General features: G+C 40.4%; 1 protein-coding gene across 6 annotated transcripts in view; it reads left to right on the forward strand.

Moving 5' to 3' along the window:
* The window catches only part of adgrb2 (adhesion G protein-coupled receptor B2), a 264465-nt gene that overhangs the window by 105318 nt on the left and 141613 nt on the right, over positions 1 to 17534 (forward strand). For 5 of the 6 annotated variants that reach the window (XM_026156028.1, XM_026156033.1, XM_026156032.1 and 2 more), the window contains exon 3: positions 16604 to 16684. In XM_026156028.1, coding sequence (XP_026011813.1) covers positions 16604 to 16684 — 81 coding nt within the window. The remainder of the gene's footprint in view (positions 1 to 16603; positions 16685 to 17534) is intronic. The other variant, XM_026156029.1, reaches the window with a different exon arrangement.

The following is a 17534-nucleotide window of genomic DNA, read 5'->3' on the forward strand; positions in this document are numbered from 1 at the left end:
TCGCTTACGTCACTGTCATGAGACATTCTCGCAAAAAACCATGGTTTTAGTAACGCAGTAACGCAGCGTTCCTACGGGAAAGTAACTGTAATCTAATTACCGTTTTTGCAATAGTAATCCCTTACTTTACTCGTTACTTGAAAAAAGTAATCAGATTACAGTAACGCGTTACTGCCCATCTCTGCCTAGGATGTTTTAATTGATATCACAGGTGCATCTCACAGGTCTCAGTGACCTCTACCTCAACTTTTCAGATTTATACTACAGGTGTATCTACTAGGAGACTGCACTGGTAAGAAGAAGTCAAGTTTGATTTTATTTTCTTGCCTTACCCTTGTTCTCCAAACTCCAGGGTGTCTTTGTAGCTCAATCTTCACTTCAGCAGCTTTTGATCCACCACATCTAAGTCTTAGAAGATGCTCTGTGTTATTTCACATTCTAACCAGTTTACTGCACCTTTATTAGAAGGAGCTTGACCCTATATAAACCAGTTAACCTAAATAATAGGTTCAAAATGGCAGAAGAGCCAACCACTTCCCCACACTAGATCCTTGATTCTCTGTGGGATTTAGAGTGCAGCTACTTTCTCACACACACATTTTTATTTTTTTGAGGGGGATACATTGTAATAAAAAAAAAAGACTTTACGACCAAAAAACCCCCCATTAAACGTGAAAATGAAATGAAAGAAAATGAAAGAAAAATTAAAATCTAATAATTGTTTTGCAAAGAATAAATGCTTCACGCCACTTGAGACACGCACACCCACACATGCTCATGAAGGAATCTAGGACAGAGCCTTATTTTGATGATTCATGGCATATTCGTTTAGCTTAGCACTGAGTTATAATTCCAACCCAGTGTCTAGTATGCATTATGCAGCATTTCTACTTGGGACAAAAAAACAACAACACACAACTCAGATTAGCCCTGTCGATTTCCACAGCTGAGATTAACTCTTTAGCACAGGGCCCCTTCATGCTGCGTGACTGCTCCGCTCTCTCGATTAGCCTTGTGGCCTGAGTGCTCTCAGCTATTTATCCGGGCGCTCATTCTGCACAACACCTTTTTCTCTCCTTGGAATAAATTGCCTGGAACACTTTGTTGCGCAGCGAGAGAAGGAAAGAATGGGCCGAGACACCTCATCTCATGATCTTATGAGGCCTTGGCCGTCCTTGAGCCCTGTTAAGAGGAACATTGTTCTCAGTGCAGGACATATATGTCTGTTTATGTGTGTGTGTATGTGTATGCTGCATGTGGACTACTGCACACAAAGGATATGAAGAACCATTTTGCTTTAGGTCAAGGCCGTTGACTAGTCTTTCCTTTTTTTTTTTCCTTTCCCAAGAGTCACATTCCAGAAGGGGGAGTGAGAGAGAGGCTGATAATAGCAGTACAGGACACAGAAAGGTGGAAAGAGGGATTATGGGGATGATGGAAGTAGTATGGCTTTTCAGTTGTGGCAGGAATTTTTGTGCTTTACTCTAAGGAGATCATAAGATAACAAAAGATGGAAGGAAGCAAATAAAGGAAGTAAATTCATACCACCAGGTTTTCAGGTAGTATATTGTAGCTACTGTAGCTCTTCTTGCCTATCACCTGTATTTCTCCTTCTTGTTTGTGTCAGGGTTATCTGCCATCGCAAACCTTTCTTTTCTTTTTCCATCTATAATGTTTCTACCGGTTCAAAGTTACAATTGCGTTTTTAGAACGCTATCCTCTGCAGTTACAGGGATTATTCAAAGTACTACACCGCGGGGAAAAGTTGGCAGTCAACAGAGTCGGAGTCAAATATGTTAATGCAAGATAATAATACCCTCTGCCAAAGAAATAAGAATAATTGTGAATGAGGACCTCTGTGATTTATGTTTCACATTACTGTACATCTTCGACCTTACCCGCCAGATATTTGATAATGCAAAGTAGACCAAAGTGCACAGTAAGTAAGAAAAATGTCTTTCAGAGAATGGAATTACAGCAAAGTGAAGTCTTAGATAGTTTTAATAAGCTTGTCTTGTAGAAATGTATAATCTATGCAATAGTCTAACGCGTACCCTGTAAGGACGGTAAGTATGTACTAGGGTCATGTAGACCCCAACACGCATGTTGCTTTTCAATCTCAAGTGGAAGGGTGGCTGTCAAGAAGAGTTAGAGTGGTGTTATCGAGATATGAATCCAGTCTTAAAATATTTGGTTCTAATATTTATCATGTGTACAAAGACGCAGTGAGCGTCTATAATCATCTATAAAAAACGATGGAGGCTCTTTCATGGTTTGGGACTGCATTTCAGACATTAGTGTCCTTTCAAAAGTGATGGAAATCTCAACACATGTGCTACCATCAGACGTTGATTCACCATGCAATATGATCTGGAAAGTGTTTGATTGTCATGGGTTCATTTTAAGCATAACAGAGACCAAAAACACACTGCTAGTGCAGTAAAACAGACAACGGAGCACTATCGGTCATGGAATCGCCTCCCCAGAGCCCGAACCTCAACATTACTGAAGCAGTGTGGGATCATCTTAACAGAAAGAAGAACAAAAGGCAGCCAACATCCAATGAAAAGCTTTGAATGTCCTTCAGGAACCCTGGATAACTATTCCTGAAGACTACTTAAAGAAACTGTGAAATCTAGGCTTACAAGAAAGAAAACTTATAAGAAATCTTCCCTTAGAGACTTCAGGCTCTTTTTAATTATTAAATTATAAAAACTCTACTTTCGGCTGATATATTCTATATTTCCATGTATGTTTGTACATGTTTAAATAAATAGCTGAACCTATTTAATACTTTCCTAGCAAAATACAATTACATTCCTCCTACCTCCTGATTTAAGAAATATTCTCTCTCTTTAAGTCCCAACTCAAAACTCACTTGTTCAAAATAGCTTATCCCACATAACCTCTCCACTCTGCTATTTTAACTTTGTTTTATGTCTATGCTTTTATGATTGTGTAAACTGCTTGCTTTTATGTTGCTTTTATTATTCTACTGTGTACAGTGTCCTTGAGTGTTCTGAAAGGTGCTTACAAATAAATTGTATTATTATTTATTATTATTACATGCTGGTTGGTTCAAGATTTTTGCACAGTACTGTAGTAAGTCAGTCCTTTTTAGCTCAAAGTCCAGCATGATCTGTTCAGTTTGACTTGTGGTAACAAAGAGATTGAGACACATCAGGGCACCAGTATAAATCAAACAACAGGCTTTCAATTCTTGACTATAAATCAATCTTTAAGCCTAGATTTAACAAGCATGGTCACAAAGCAGATTTAATCCCACTGAAATGCACATGCAATCACAATGCAAATCACAACTAAATTTTAAAGGGATATAATGTGATCCATTTAAGCTCCGCAGATAAGGCTTGTACATCTGATAAGAGACAGCTGTCTATAGCTAAAAAAACATTAGATGAGATGAGAGACTCATCAAGCAATGTAACTGTCACTTGTTTGAAGCAAGTGATATTAGTGTCAATTAACGTGCCATACAGTAAGGCTTGACCCTTTAAAGAATATTCATATGGTGCTGATTTCACATTTGTGACAATGTAAAAAAATTTAAAAAAATTACAGCTGTAACATTCAGGAAACCATTTACAAGTTACAAAAGCCTTACAGTGATGCTAATGCACAAATAAAGCAGTTAACACTCATCACCTAATGTAAGCGTAACCCCAGTGCCTCAGTAAAGCTCATCATCTGCTAAAAAACACAAAACACACATTTTTATCACAGAGACACCTTGTGAGGGCTCCCAGCGGTCACTTGATGGAGATTTACCTTACCATTACAAATTCCTAATGCTGATATGAAGAGCTGAACTGCACATTACTGAAGTCTCCATATTCCAACTATCTGATTTTATGATCTGAAACTATAAAAGTAACTTTTCATTATGCACAAATAATCATTGTATGAATGTGGAATCATTTTTGTGCCTGTTAGTTTGAATGGGTTCAGGGAATCATATTCATTTGTCTAGCGTATTGTTCTAAATACATAGCTTTCCTAGAAAATCACATATATTGAGAGAAGTAACACACATTAGCACTTATTCTAATGAGCCCGATAGCGGGCAAGCAAAGAGCTGTTATGTCTAAATGAAAGTCCAAAATCAGCTGGAGCAAACTGTAAGTGTGTATAATCTACACACTTATCCAACAGAATAAAGGAGTTGAGTTTGCAAAGAGCAAAGTGGTTTTAGTTATTTATTTAGTTATTTATTGACCTCCCGTGCTGCCATGATGTTGTCATGTCAAAAGTGGAATGAGGAAAAATGTCTTGTAGATTGGGGGAACAGCTGAGCCAAACTAAGCATGTCTGAATGTGCGCATGCTTGTGTGTAGTCATGCTTCTGTTGCATGTCCACATGCAATGAGCATGAGAGGCCCACATGATTTCCCCTCTGTCCTGCTGTGCTGACCCTTCCCACTGATGAAAGGTAGTTGACAGAGCAGAAGTGAGTGGTGTGTGAGTGTTTGTATACTCTGGAGAGGAGACTGAGGGCAGGTGTATCATTTTTTCTGCCTCTTCTCACAAAGGAAAGGAAAGTGGAGAACTAAAGTCTAGCTATTTGAGACTGTTCTCATTGTGCTCTCTTATGAGTCATGAAATCCACCTGCTAGGGTTTGCCCTGGGTTGATTTGGCTTCCACGTTTTGTTCCTGGATATGTAGATTTGGCATCTAAAGTAAAGATCTGGCTTTTTTCCCCCCTAAGTAGCTGTTTTTCCTTTTTTCAGGGAACAAAGCCAGCCTTTTCATTGTTAATTACTGCAAAGAGGAAACGATGCCTTGCATGAATGAACATACTTTTGTTCATTATGCTTATTTTGGCCTTCAGAGCTGCCTTCATGGCAAATAATAACAAAGTTCTAGAAAGATTTTTGTTCATGTTCACATGGCACCATCACACAGTTGCTGCAGCTTTTTCAGTTCCACATCCATGTGTGAATCTCGTGTTCCACCTTATCCCAAAGATGTCATTTGAGTAAAGTGAGCTAATTGTCATGGTTAAGAAACCAATTTCGAGTGATCTGAGGTGTGTGACATGGTGTGTTATCCTGCTAAAGCAGCCATCAGAGGATGGCTACACTGTGGTCATAACAGGATGGACACGAACAGGTAGGACGTGGCATCTAAACAATGCTCATTTAATACTAAGTGGCCCAAAGTGTGTCATGAAAACATCGCTCACACCAACAGGACTTTTCATGCTTTAATGTTGTTTACACCAAGTTCTGACCCTACTCTCCAAATGTGGCAGTAGAAATTGAAACTCATTAGACCAGGCAACATTTGTCCAATCTTCTGTCATCCAATTTTGTTAAGCCCATATGGATTGCAGCTTTAGTTTCTTGTTTTTAGCTGACAAGAGTGACACCCCGGTGTGCTACTGTATATGGTATGTGTTTTAAGATGCTCTTTACATACCTTGTTTGAAAAGAGTGTTTGTGTGAGTTACTGTTGTCTTTCTATCTGTTCCAATTAATCTGGCCATTCTCCTCTGATCTCTGGCATTAAGAAGACATCTTCACTCAGAGAACTGCTGCTCACTGGATATTTTCTCTTTTTCAGACCCTTCTCTTTAAATCTTACACATGGTTCTGCAAGAAATCTCAGCAGATCAGCAGTTTCTGAAAGACTCAGAACAGCCACATTCAGAGTGACTTATTTCACGTTTCTCTCCCGTTCTGATGGTCAGTTAAAACGTCAACAGGTCATCATGACCATGTCTAAATGCACTGATTTGCTGCCATATCATTCGTTGATTAGATATTTGTGCTAATTAGCAGTTGAACAGGTGTAGGTGTGTATGACCAACATCAGCAGTTGTGATTAGTTAACACATGGCAAAAGAGCTGCTATGAATTTGGTTGTTGTGTCTATATATTGCAGTTTAATCTGTAAACATTCATGTGTGAAACCTTTACATGCTGTAGTGGGGAAAAGTTGAATACAAAGCTAAAAATAAATGAATACATAAATAAAAGTAAATGTAGAAGAAGAAGACATAAAAACAAACCAAGAAAGCAGAAGGAAACAGCAAAGAAGAATCAAAATGAAAGAAACACAAAGGTTCTAGCACAAAGAGCACAGCAGCTGCCCTTCACGGCAGCCGAGAACAGCGGTCCGCCGGCTCCGCTCGCTCTCTCTCCCTCTCAGACAGGACCGGCGACAGAGTGTGGACACCAATTCATAATCCACCTCCGTCCCCTCCCTCCTTCCCTCCACCGTTCTGCACGGCCCCCCTCTTTTACAGCATCAGCATGACGAGGTTGCTATGGTAACAGCATCCCACTGCAGAGGCAAATGTGAGCAGTAATCGATCTTTTCGTGTGGCTGCATCATGTACATACATAACGCTGTTGTGAAACGCGTCACGGTGAAAAGCCAAGTTTGGTTTGGGGGCGTGTTGAGGGTGATATTCTATACGTGGCAACTGTAGCGAAAGAGAGGGAATAAAGACGATGAAGGCAGAGAGAGTGGTTATCAAATGTATCATGTATATGTCATGCAAGAGTAAAACAAACTTACATGTAAAAAGACCTTAAATACTGATATTTAAGGAGTGTTGATTGAGTCCTATGTCATCTAATATATTGCATAACATGCAAATAAACGAAGATGAGGCTGGAGAGACAGAAGACTTTATCAACTATTCACTACCCCCCTGGATTTATGTGTTTAAAAGCTTTTTTTGGGGGGACACAGTAGCGATAAAAACCACTCCAACCTTTTTGACCATTGGAACCATTCAGCATACTATTTTAAACTTTCATTTGTTGAAACTTCATCAAACAGCAAACACCGATATTAAACCAGGTAAAAATGTTTAATATGTCACAGGATTGTAAGCATCGTCACTGTTACCATGTTACTTTAGCTCTAGGCAATGATTTGCCCAAATTCAGCCTCACAAAGCTTCTAGCATGGATGTGGACATGTTCTGTGGTATTTGTTACAAGTGCCACTTTCTTTACTGTAGTTTAATCATTTAGAGGCCACCAACTTGTCAGTATGTGTTATTTGGATAATCTGAAACTTTAAATTGTCCAGAGGTTCTGCTGTGCATTTAAATCTAAACTACCACAACATAATCATATTTCATTTATAATTATCAGCCCAAATCTACTGTTCTTATTGCTCACAAATCTTATTTATAAGATTTATAATCTTATTTTTATAAATAATTTCCTAAACACACATAAAATTCTGAAAATGCACTTTATGATTAATATGAAACAACTGGTATCAATAATTATTTCTTATTTAAACCTTACTGCCATAAAGGACCATTGAATTTAAATATTAACGAGAGATGTCACACCCATGCACACAATGCTGATGCAGTAACCACCACTTCAAATGATGACTTTGAAGTTAAGATGAAAGAACAGGGAGAAAAAAAAGTGGACAGCAAAACTATATTTGATTTCAGTGGCTGAATCTGGCTTCTACTATCCCTCTCGTGCATGGTGTTTCCCTCAGGCAACAAACCAAATGATATATTTTTGATTAATATATCAACAAGCCCCCCCAAGCTCTCAATAAGTTTGGTGGATTATATTTTTTTCCTCAAAAACCATTCAAATTCATACCATACAGGGCTAACAGTAACATGCAAGGCTTGGACAGCTGTAGGGAATTCAGGACTATTCAGCCTGAGGATAGCATCTGTGTAACAAATAAATACAAATATAAACTGTAGCTCTTTGTGTGGCAGTTCACCTGTTGATCCTATAAACCTGCAGTTATTTATTGACTTAAACAGCTGGAACAAACAAAGGGCATAATTCCACTAGAATTAAACTTATTCAAATTATGATATAATTACATTTTGATATTACCCCAATTTCTTTTGTAAATATGCAGTACATTAGGTGTGGGAACCATATATGCAACATAAACCCAGTGTTAGGCTCCATTAACAAGTGAGTCTCTGCAAATCAAGCATGAGAGCTGTGCTTTGCATTTGTCAGTTTTTATGGACCAGTGTTGATGCTGAAGTGTGGAATAAGCTTGGCAGCCCGTCACGCACGCTGGCCAAATTTTATTTTGCTTTATTCTTTTCATGCGTGCGGTGATCCAGTCAAAAGTGGACTGGCAGAAGTCGTGTACACACCTTCTTTCAGCTGCATCGACTTGGGAGAGATGCATAGTCTGTGATCCCAGAAGCACAGAAGTCTGAGGAAGCTGGCAGGAACATGGCGGGCCGTTTGTCAGCGTACGCATCAGTGGTCAACTCCATCTCTGGATGGAATCATTTTGTGGATTTTTGATTTTTCTTTCTGTTTGCATTTAGCTTTAGTAACTGCATTCTGTGATGTGCTTATCCATTTCCACCAAAGTAAATGTCCATTCTGTTCAGCCATAAAAGTCATCAGTAGCAAATTGGCTGGTGGGTTAAACTTGGATGGGTTTTATTGCAGCAGGCTTTCAATTCTTAAGCAGAAAAACATAACAATGGATAATTTATATGTACTTGCAACATTTCTGTTTAATCTAGATGTTTAAATTTAATTAAATTTTTGAAAGTCCGAAGTTTGTTTTGTCTCCAGAGGATCCTTCTGCTTCCTGAGAAAAGAGGGGGATTAAATAACTAAGCTAAGTAATTCACGGAAGTGTATTTTCTGATAAAACTGAGTGATTCTGTCCTCTACAGCTACAGTCAAAAAAAAGTGCACCAAATTTGACAACAACAATGTCACTTGTATCTAAGTAAGTAAAATATAACCTTCATGCGTGCCTCTTACTGCTGGGATAGCAGACACTATGTGTTTAAATGTGGACCCAAGGTTTTCACCTTGCGGCTGTGGTAACTTTACATATCATGTGTCAGGCAGAGGCAGAGGACAAAGTCCAGAAACACTGGCTTTGCAACAAACTCACAAGGGGCTGAAGCTTATCGCACATTGATCCTGTTAACATGCTTCCAGCCATGATGGCAAACACAGCTACACTGGCTTATTGTAAATGCACTGTACGGATGCAGCTGCGTAAACATGCTAAACCACTATCTGTAATTCATCAGTCCAGTGTGAGACATCCCTTCATCGATTGCGGTGTGATTGCAGCTCTGCAGCTTCGCTCAGAGTCTACTCAACTATAAATCCATCTAAATTCTCATCTTGTTATGGAACCGAGAGAGAAAAAGGCCATGGTAGAAGACAGAGGGAGAGGGGGTGGAGGGCAAAAAGACAGACCAAGCCACTCTGGTGTGGGAGTTGGAAGATTTGAAAATTATCTAATAAGAGAACGATATGGAGAAAGAAAAACAAAAAGGGCAATTTGAGATTGAGAATGTAAGTGCAGTGAAACCGCCAATTTGGCAGTTTGGACTTACACAGGGGCTCGTGTTGATTTTTGTGTACGTGGGTATACATTTGGAGGTGTGAAACCAAAAAAAAAAGTCAGCCTGTGGGGCTGAATCCATTTTGAAATGACCTTGAGTGCCCCCGTAGTCAGCCAGCCAGTGTCCTGCACCAACCAGATTCAGCTTCCCTCTTCATATCTGCTAGCTGAGAGAGTAAGAGGTGAGAGAGGAGAAGTAACAGAGTGAGAGATGGAGTGGGTCTGTCTGTCCAGTAGCTTATAAAAAGTCCATTATGGTGCGCTTCTATCAGTTTGGGCTCTCCCAGATGGACCCTGGAGTAAATGGACAGCACCAGAGAGCTATAAGCTCAGATTTGATGTACGGCTGAGAAATAGTTCTGTGTGTGCGCGCGTGTGTGTGTGCGTGTGTGTGCGATTTTGTGATTGTTTGATTGTACGTGTGCAGGAGAGTGTGTTTGGTCAGACGGCCCAACAAAAGAGCCAACGATAGCGACCAGCAAACATTTCTGTGCCACTACTATTTGTGCATTTCACTTAGTTAACACAGCTGTTTTACCATATTACAATAAGTCTCCCAGCCACACACACACACACACACACAAACATGAACATGCACACAGCCCTCCCAGCAGGCTTAAATCCCGGCTCAGTCTGACAAAGGAGCCTGTGGCTCTAACTGACTCTGGCCCAATCCCCTACCACTGCCTGCTGCTTTGTATGGCTCAAAACTGCTTTACTGCATGACGCTTATTTATCAGCTATATTTACTTCTGTTGTGCTGATGTGTGTGCGCGTGTGTCTCCGGGTGTGTACGTGCCACATCCTGGCCTGCATGGTCTTTGCTGTCATATCGCTCGTGTCTCCCTTCAGATGCAGCCAGAATGTCTCTATGCTGATGGGTGCCCACCAAGGGATGTGAATGGGATTTCAAGTTCTACATGCTACTTTATTAGCACTTTGAGGCTGAGATGAGATAGCAGCCTTGGGCAAAGAGGCAGATGAGAATGGTCAAGAGCCACTTGTTTTCTCTTCTTCTTAGCAGTTGGGTTCCAACTAGGCAAGCAAGTAAAGTGGTTATCCTCAAATGACCAGCAAACCATAGACTTCTGGGAAACTTTTCTGCTTCTGCACATCCAAAAATACATAACTGCATTTTACGTTTGATTGACATAAGTTTGGCAAAAAGAAACATGATAACAGATGTTTATTGAAATTTATTGAAATTGTATTAATTTATTAGCACTTTGTTAGCGCACAGTCCAAAGCCAATGCTAAAAAAGCTTCAGTGCTAGCTGTGCTGTTAGCTCTACTAAGCATGTATCATGCTTAGTTTTACCACACATAAATGCATATATAATCCCTGCTCCCAACAGAAATCAGAAAGCTCATCCAAATGTGAAAAAAATCTGAAATGACTAACAGCTTGCTTTAAAAGCAGGCCGGAACTGCAGGAGCTAATGACCTGTGATTATTTGATCTATCTATTTGTTTACAAATTTTAACTATACGACTAGCGATTTGTTCATTGCCGTGTTTTTGCTCCACAGACAACATTAATGCACAGCCACGCTACAAATAAAATATCAGGTCTTAACCTGTGCTCCTAACCAATCAGAGGATTATGGACCCTACTAATGACTACAAGTGATACTGCCGGCTATACGTGGGAAACAGGTTCCCCTGACGATGAAGAGACAGCTAAAATTGTTTAGGGGAAATGTAAGGATAAAAGACAATAAGACTATTTCATGAAGTGTGCAATGACGTGTCCATTAAAGTGCAGTTCAGAACATTAAACAATATTGTGTGGTTTGTAAAGGTCAGTACTCAGGGGTTTATCTATATTGATTTCTCCTTTCTATTGCAGTGGACTCCGCACTGGTGTCCATCTAAATCCTCTTGTGTGCTGCAGACCTGACGTAGAGAGAGAGAGAGAGAGAGAGAGAAGAGGAAGCGAGATAGAGAGAGCAAGAGAGAGCGCAATAACAAGAAAGAGAAAAATAGTCCTCCCTGGTCTTCAGCAGTTGGGGAAAAAAGTCTTTTTTTGGACACAGTTCACCTGATTCTGTTTATAATCTTTCTGAGTCCTTCACCCGCTCATTCCCTCCTTTTCTGCTTATACAGTGCTAAGCAGTAAGTTCAATATCACCAATCAGTCATGAGAACGATATAGCGCTAATGGCTCAGTGGTCACGAGCGAGAGATACCCCCGCTTAATGGTCAACCCCATTGGATCTGTCAATTCCACGCTTCTCGTTTGTCGTCTATGTGTAGGCATCCATGTGTCATGATCCATGGTCATGTGTAATATTTGTTTACACCCTCTTGAACTCCACTTCACCCTTCTCTCCTGTTTGAATGGGGAGTTTTGTTTAGGTAGCATAATTGGGAATTCAAACTTCAATCCGAGAGTTGAGAGAGTGAAATCCGATATTTGTGCTGTTAGCTGTGAGCTGCTGGCAAAAAATAGTCTTTGTAACCGGTAAAAACCCTTTTTATTGAGAATTATTTTTCATGTTTTTGTGCTTAGGTGCTCAGGTTAGAGGACTCGTTTGCTTGCCTTTTCACTTTGGTTACGGAAGAGTAGGAGGGTCTTTGGAAGTTTTTGTTTATTGTTTTGATCACCGCTCATCTCGCGGGGGGCCAAAGCTCATCTCACATCGATCCTTCTAACATGCTTCTAAATTCTCATCTTGTTATAGAACCGAGAGAGAAAAAGGCCACAGACAGAGGGAGAGGGGCTGTAAGGCAAAAAGACAGACTGTGAACCTCTGGTGTGGGAGTTGGAAGATTTGAAAATTAGAGAAGAACATGGAGGATGAAAAAAAACCATGATCATTTGAAATGTATGTGCAATGAAACAACGCCAGTTTGCCAGTTTGGGCGCAAATCGGGCCTCGTGTTGATTTGTGTGTGTGTGAGTTTATGTGCAGATAAACTGCTGTTCAGTATCTTGGACCTGGTTGACTCTTCCTTTGGTGTGGTGAAGAGTGGGAAGTCCCGAGTAATTTTGTGTGTAGGTTACCTCTTGACCAGGGACGTAGCACATGCTAATGCATTCTGGTTGCACGACGTTACATTTTGCCAGTTCTTCATTTACATGAAGCTGAAGTGTAGGCTGCTTCAAGGGAACTAGGGGTGTTGGGTCTACTACGCTACACCTCCGTTAACTTGTGAAAAACTCTAAAACTATCTGTTGTCAATGCAAAAGACAGGTACAGCAAAATCATAACTTATTTCTTGCATCACATGTGTTAAGAGTTCTCATAATGAAGGAAGGTTGGAGCAGCACATTGGTGTGGTGGTTATCAATGTTGCCTTAAAGCAAGAAGGTCCTGGCATCAATTCCAGCCTGGGGGCCTTTCTATGTGGAGTTTGCATGAGGGGCTCTCAGGCTTCCTCCCACAGTCCAAAGAGATGCATGGGGTTCATTAATTGGTGAGTCTAAGTGAGCGTGAATGGTTGTTTGTCTTGATGTGTTAGCCCTACAACAGATTGGTGATTTCTTCAGGGTGTACTCTGCCTCTTGGCCCATGACAGCTGGGACAGCCACCCACCTCCGGATAAGAATTGGATAAGCAGAAGAAGATGGATGAAGAAAGTTTGTAAGCGAGTCGCTATATTCATTTAGTTTTGAAGTCTGGGAGAAGACAGCCCGCAAGCGGCATGCACCAATCATAAGAAGAAGGAGAGGGACAGCAACTGTCAACCATCTATCATCACTTTCTAATGGCTTGTCCATCATGTGTCCAGTGCTAGGAAGCACAGCAACACTTCAGCACCCCAGTGGAAGCGCACCATGACTGTCTTGTTCACTCACTGGTTCACAAACTCCGTGACTCCTTGAACTTTGCCATGTCTCATTAAAATTCCATAGTTCGTTGTTGCCATATTTATTTTCAGTTCAGTTATACGTTTCTTTTTGTCTGCTTTCAGAACTGCACATGATTATTTGCAGCCAGCAGGTTGTAATGCAGTAATAGTAATAAATCACACAACAATAGTACATCAAAGATATTGAGGTGGCACATAACCCAGGTAGCTACCACAACTGAAACAAGGGAGTTGCAGTAGGCTAACATTAGTTTTTAAAAAAGAACTTACTTCCAGATGTTTCTTTAGGTTGAAGGTGGAGTCTTTTGACGCTGAGAGCAGCTTGTTTGCTGGCAAACAGAGTTTGCGTTGCACAGTCAGATTTCACCTATCCCTTTCTTCTTTAAATGTGAAGTGGTGTCGAAATTTCCAAGTAAGAAATGCATTCCTGCCCGTGGACTGATGGTTCTGTTGTGCTGGCTCCGTGTCCATTGTGTAACTGATGCCACCAACATTAACAGGACGCTTACGTTAGAGCCTCTTATTGTGTGTTTCCTTGGGTTTCCGGCAATGTGTGGAATTACCAAAATCTGAAAGGGGATAGCCTAACATATGAAAAAGGAAAAGACCGCAGTGTAATCCATTTATTTCAATAAATTAACTGTATTCTAATTATCACCTATTCCAGCGTTAACTGTAACGGAATAAAGTTACTCATATTTTCTATTTTAAATACGTAACACCGGTACATATATTCTGCTACTCCCCAACACTGTCTACACACTTTTTTTCCCACATGCTCATCTTGCAACATCTTCATAACAGTGTCTTACATGAATGAACCAACTGTCACATAATTTTTTTTCATTGTCAAGCACTTTGTGATTTTTATCTATAAAAAGTGCTATAAATAAATTTTACTTCCCTACCTATGTCCAAAGAGACAAGTGGACAAACTAAAGGAAGACAAATCTGTGCATTGAGGGAAGCAAACTTGAGTGTACAGTCTCTGTAAAGAACTATACACTCAAGTAAGGTGATAAAGATTTTGAGACCTTACTCTTCTGTCCTGCTTCACTGACCTCGAGCACTTACTGGGCTTAATTTGCTCTGGACCAGGATTGGGCTCAAACTAACTCTACATACTTTCTGAAATACTTAAAGTTCAATTAAAAAAAATCTAGACTGTCCAGTTAAAGTGGTATGCATCGAGGCAGATGACTTGATTGTTTCCTGTTATAGAATATCATAGATCATTCAGCTTCACTCAGATTTTCTACCCTAAAGTCACTGATGAATGTGGGATGAGAACATATAGGGATGGGTGGCCTTAACAAACACACCTTCTTAACACACTTTGTTTAACTTGGCCAATTAATGTTGTAGAGTCTTTACCTTACAATATAAAGCACCACGAGGTGACTGTTTTTGTCATTTGTCACTATGTAAACAAAACTGAATTGAATTGGATGCAAATAATACGGAAACCACGGGTGCTTTCTTACCAACAACGGTGTCAGGTAGTGTAGACATTTTCTTCAACCCTTGCTGAATCTTTTGTCTCCCAGGCTGCAGTTTCAAGGAATCTAACAATGAGTCAAGCTTGAGCTTGAGAGTAAAACTAAAAGAGCAGTGAAAAAGCTACCTTTTGACGCCATATTTCAGCTAATGAATGCTGCTTGTTTAGGAGGATGACTAATCTTAGTGTAGCGTCAATGATGAGTACAGTCAATAAAGCCCAGGACTGTGGCAAAGCAAGCCATAAATTTCTGGGAGCACGATATGCTCGCTCAAGGTCTCACATTTTCCGTGTAAAATATGACTGTAAAACCTGCAGCTAAGTAAGTGGGCGTCCGTACCACGAGCTGACCCGAGAAAGATTGCGTAATGAAAACTCCTTCAAATCCCTGGGCATGCTGGCATGTGCATCTCCGTTCTGTGCTTGATTGTCTAATCTGATGCAATGCTGACATGTGATTTGTTTTTAAAGAAATGATTCAATTAGATGAAAATGAAATCTGTTAATTGTCTTATTAAATACTTTCCAGGTGCACCATTTGCTCATTTTAGTTTCTTTTAAAAGTAAACAAACAGACCACACATGTGCACAACAGTTATTTATTTTACCCACGGCTGTAACCTGCAACAGCGCAGACAGCACGTAAACAGGATTATTACTTTTTTTCCATTGATTTAAAAAAAAAGGTCTTTTGTTAAATGATCACGTTGAGAACAATGCAGAAAACGAGCAAACGGGTAACGAGTTTTTCCCCCCCACCAAAGAGTTGATTCTCTAAAAGGCCAAATTAAAGGGCTGGTAGCAATGGGCGTTTGTGCAATCATGGCAGAGCCTCAACACACTTCCCAGGCATTCACACTTGCATGTGTGAGTGTGTGCGTGTGTGCCGGATAGGGAGGATATGCAACGTCTCTGTTTTTCCTTGGGTCAACTGCTTGATGGAGGCTAACGCGAGGAAATTTCACTTTTGCTCTCTGTAATCGAATACGCAGACACACAATCACATTCCGTGCAGATAATGTACCTTAGATACGCCACGTGTGTCAGCTCCTTTTCCATAAATGCAGCTGCTGCAAAAAAGATCCCATTGGGTAAGAAGAATCCAGATGGAGAAAAAAAAAGATCTGTGAAAGAAAAGATTGTTTCCCCCCGCCGAGGGAGTTGATTAAGACTTGCATTGGTGAAACTAAGCCTACAAATCCATTTGAACCAGACAGAACGGCCTGTACGCATGCCTCCACGTTTCTACCAGCTGAGATGAAACTGACTTAGATATGTTGTGTGATTTCACTAACTCTCAGAGACCGACTTAATGCCATTTCCAGAAATGCTCACCGCTTATGTGAGATGTTCACATATTTGATAGATCAAGTCCCGCTGGTGCATTTTATATGTGTGTGTGGAGTCTCATCTCCAAGCCAGAACTTTTATTTACTTGGTTTGCTGCGCTGAACCATCAGCATGCGTTCAAAAGAAGATATACTTCTTCTTTTTTTCATGTTTTCCCCTCCTAATGTTCCCCTCTAATGAGCCAGTTCAAATTTGCTTCCTCCTGATTTTCTGAGATTATACACTAGATTTGACAGTCTGTTATCTGTTACCGCGCTGCGTGTGCTAAAACGTCTCGTCATGTTCTTTAAATTTCCTGCTACAAGGACTAAGCCAAGGAAATGTAGGCGTTTGTACTTTTATTTTGCCAGAGTCGTGTTTTGGATGTACTTGAGCTTTCCTGTATTTTTTTTTTTACTTTTCCTGAACATAAAAGTGAAATGTGGATGGTGATGAGCGCTTATTTACGACAGCTTTTAAATTCAGGTTTGATTTGCCCATGCAACCCATGGAGCCCTCATATATTTTGAGCGGTACCATGTAATCAAAAGGAAGTTAAGATTAAAATGAAAAAAAAAAATGTCTGTTATATTTTTCAGACCCGTATGATGACGACCTGAAGGTGAAGACCCAAAGACCACGATCAGCTGACCAGCCAGGTGTGTTTCAGGCACAAACAGGTGAGTATTATGAGTGTGCAATGGTGCCCAGAGCCTGGAACGAAAGAAGACAACCTGACCTTTACAGGCTCTATGTCCCACTGAAAATCCTCAGTTTTCTATAAAACAGTTTTATGAATAATTATGTAAGGTGTACCTTTTCCTTTTCGGTGAGCAAACCTAGGGCAGCTGCCACCTTGAATCATTCACTTGTGTGAGTTTGTGAAAGTGTGAAATTTTTGAGTCGGCGTGTGAAACTTGGAAAAAATGGAAAGGACTGGGAAAAAAAAGAGTAAATTATTCAAAGACTGATCTATTAACCATGAGAATGTCACATGCATGTATGTATATATAATATAATACGAATCGGCCTTAAACATACAAGATATTCCATGTTGCATGCACATGCATTTCCATATTCATATATATGGCGTAGAGGAGGAAGTCCCTTAATAGGAGGGAAACCCCTGGGTCTATCTTGTCCTCATCCTACCCTGTCTACCCCTCCCCTTCCTTGCTTCTTCCCCCATTCTTCTAGTCCTCTAGGCATCTGTGATGAGCTTAAGCCCTGACTCACAGCATGTTAATGAAGATGTAATGCGATTAACGGACATGCAATTAATTTGATTTCCTTCTTTGCCATGTGATGACGCCTCCATCAAAGGACACGGCGCTCATAAACAATTTACAAAGAGAGAAGTGGAGGGACTTGGCTCCTCGTTTTCGCTTTCAAGGGCGTAGCTCAGTGGAACAATGGGACCCTCTCCACAGCTGCCTGGAGAACTCCAAATTAGACTCCATCAAGTCTAAACACCTAATCTCATATGGGTGCTTACAACACAGAGTCGAATATGTACACACACACACACAC

The sequence above is a fragment of the Astatotilapia calliptera genome, chromosome 22 (assembly GCF_900246225.1).
Source record: "Astatotilapia calliptera chromosome 22, fAstCal1.2, whole genome shotgun sequence".
NCBI lineage: Eukaryota > Metazoa > Chordata > Actinopteri > Cichliformes > Cichlidae > Astatotilapia > Astatotilapia calliptera.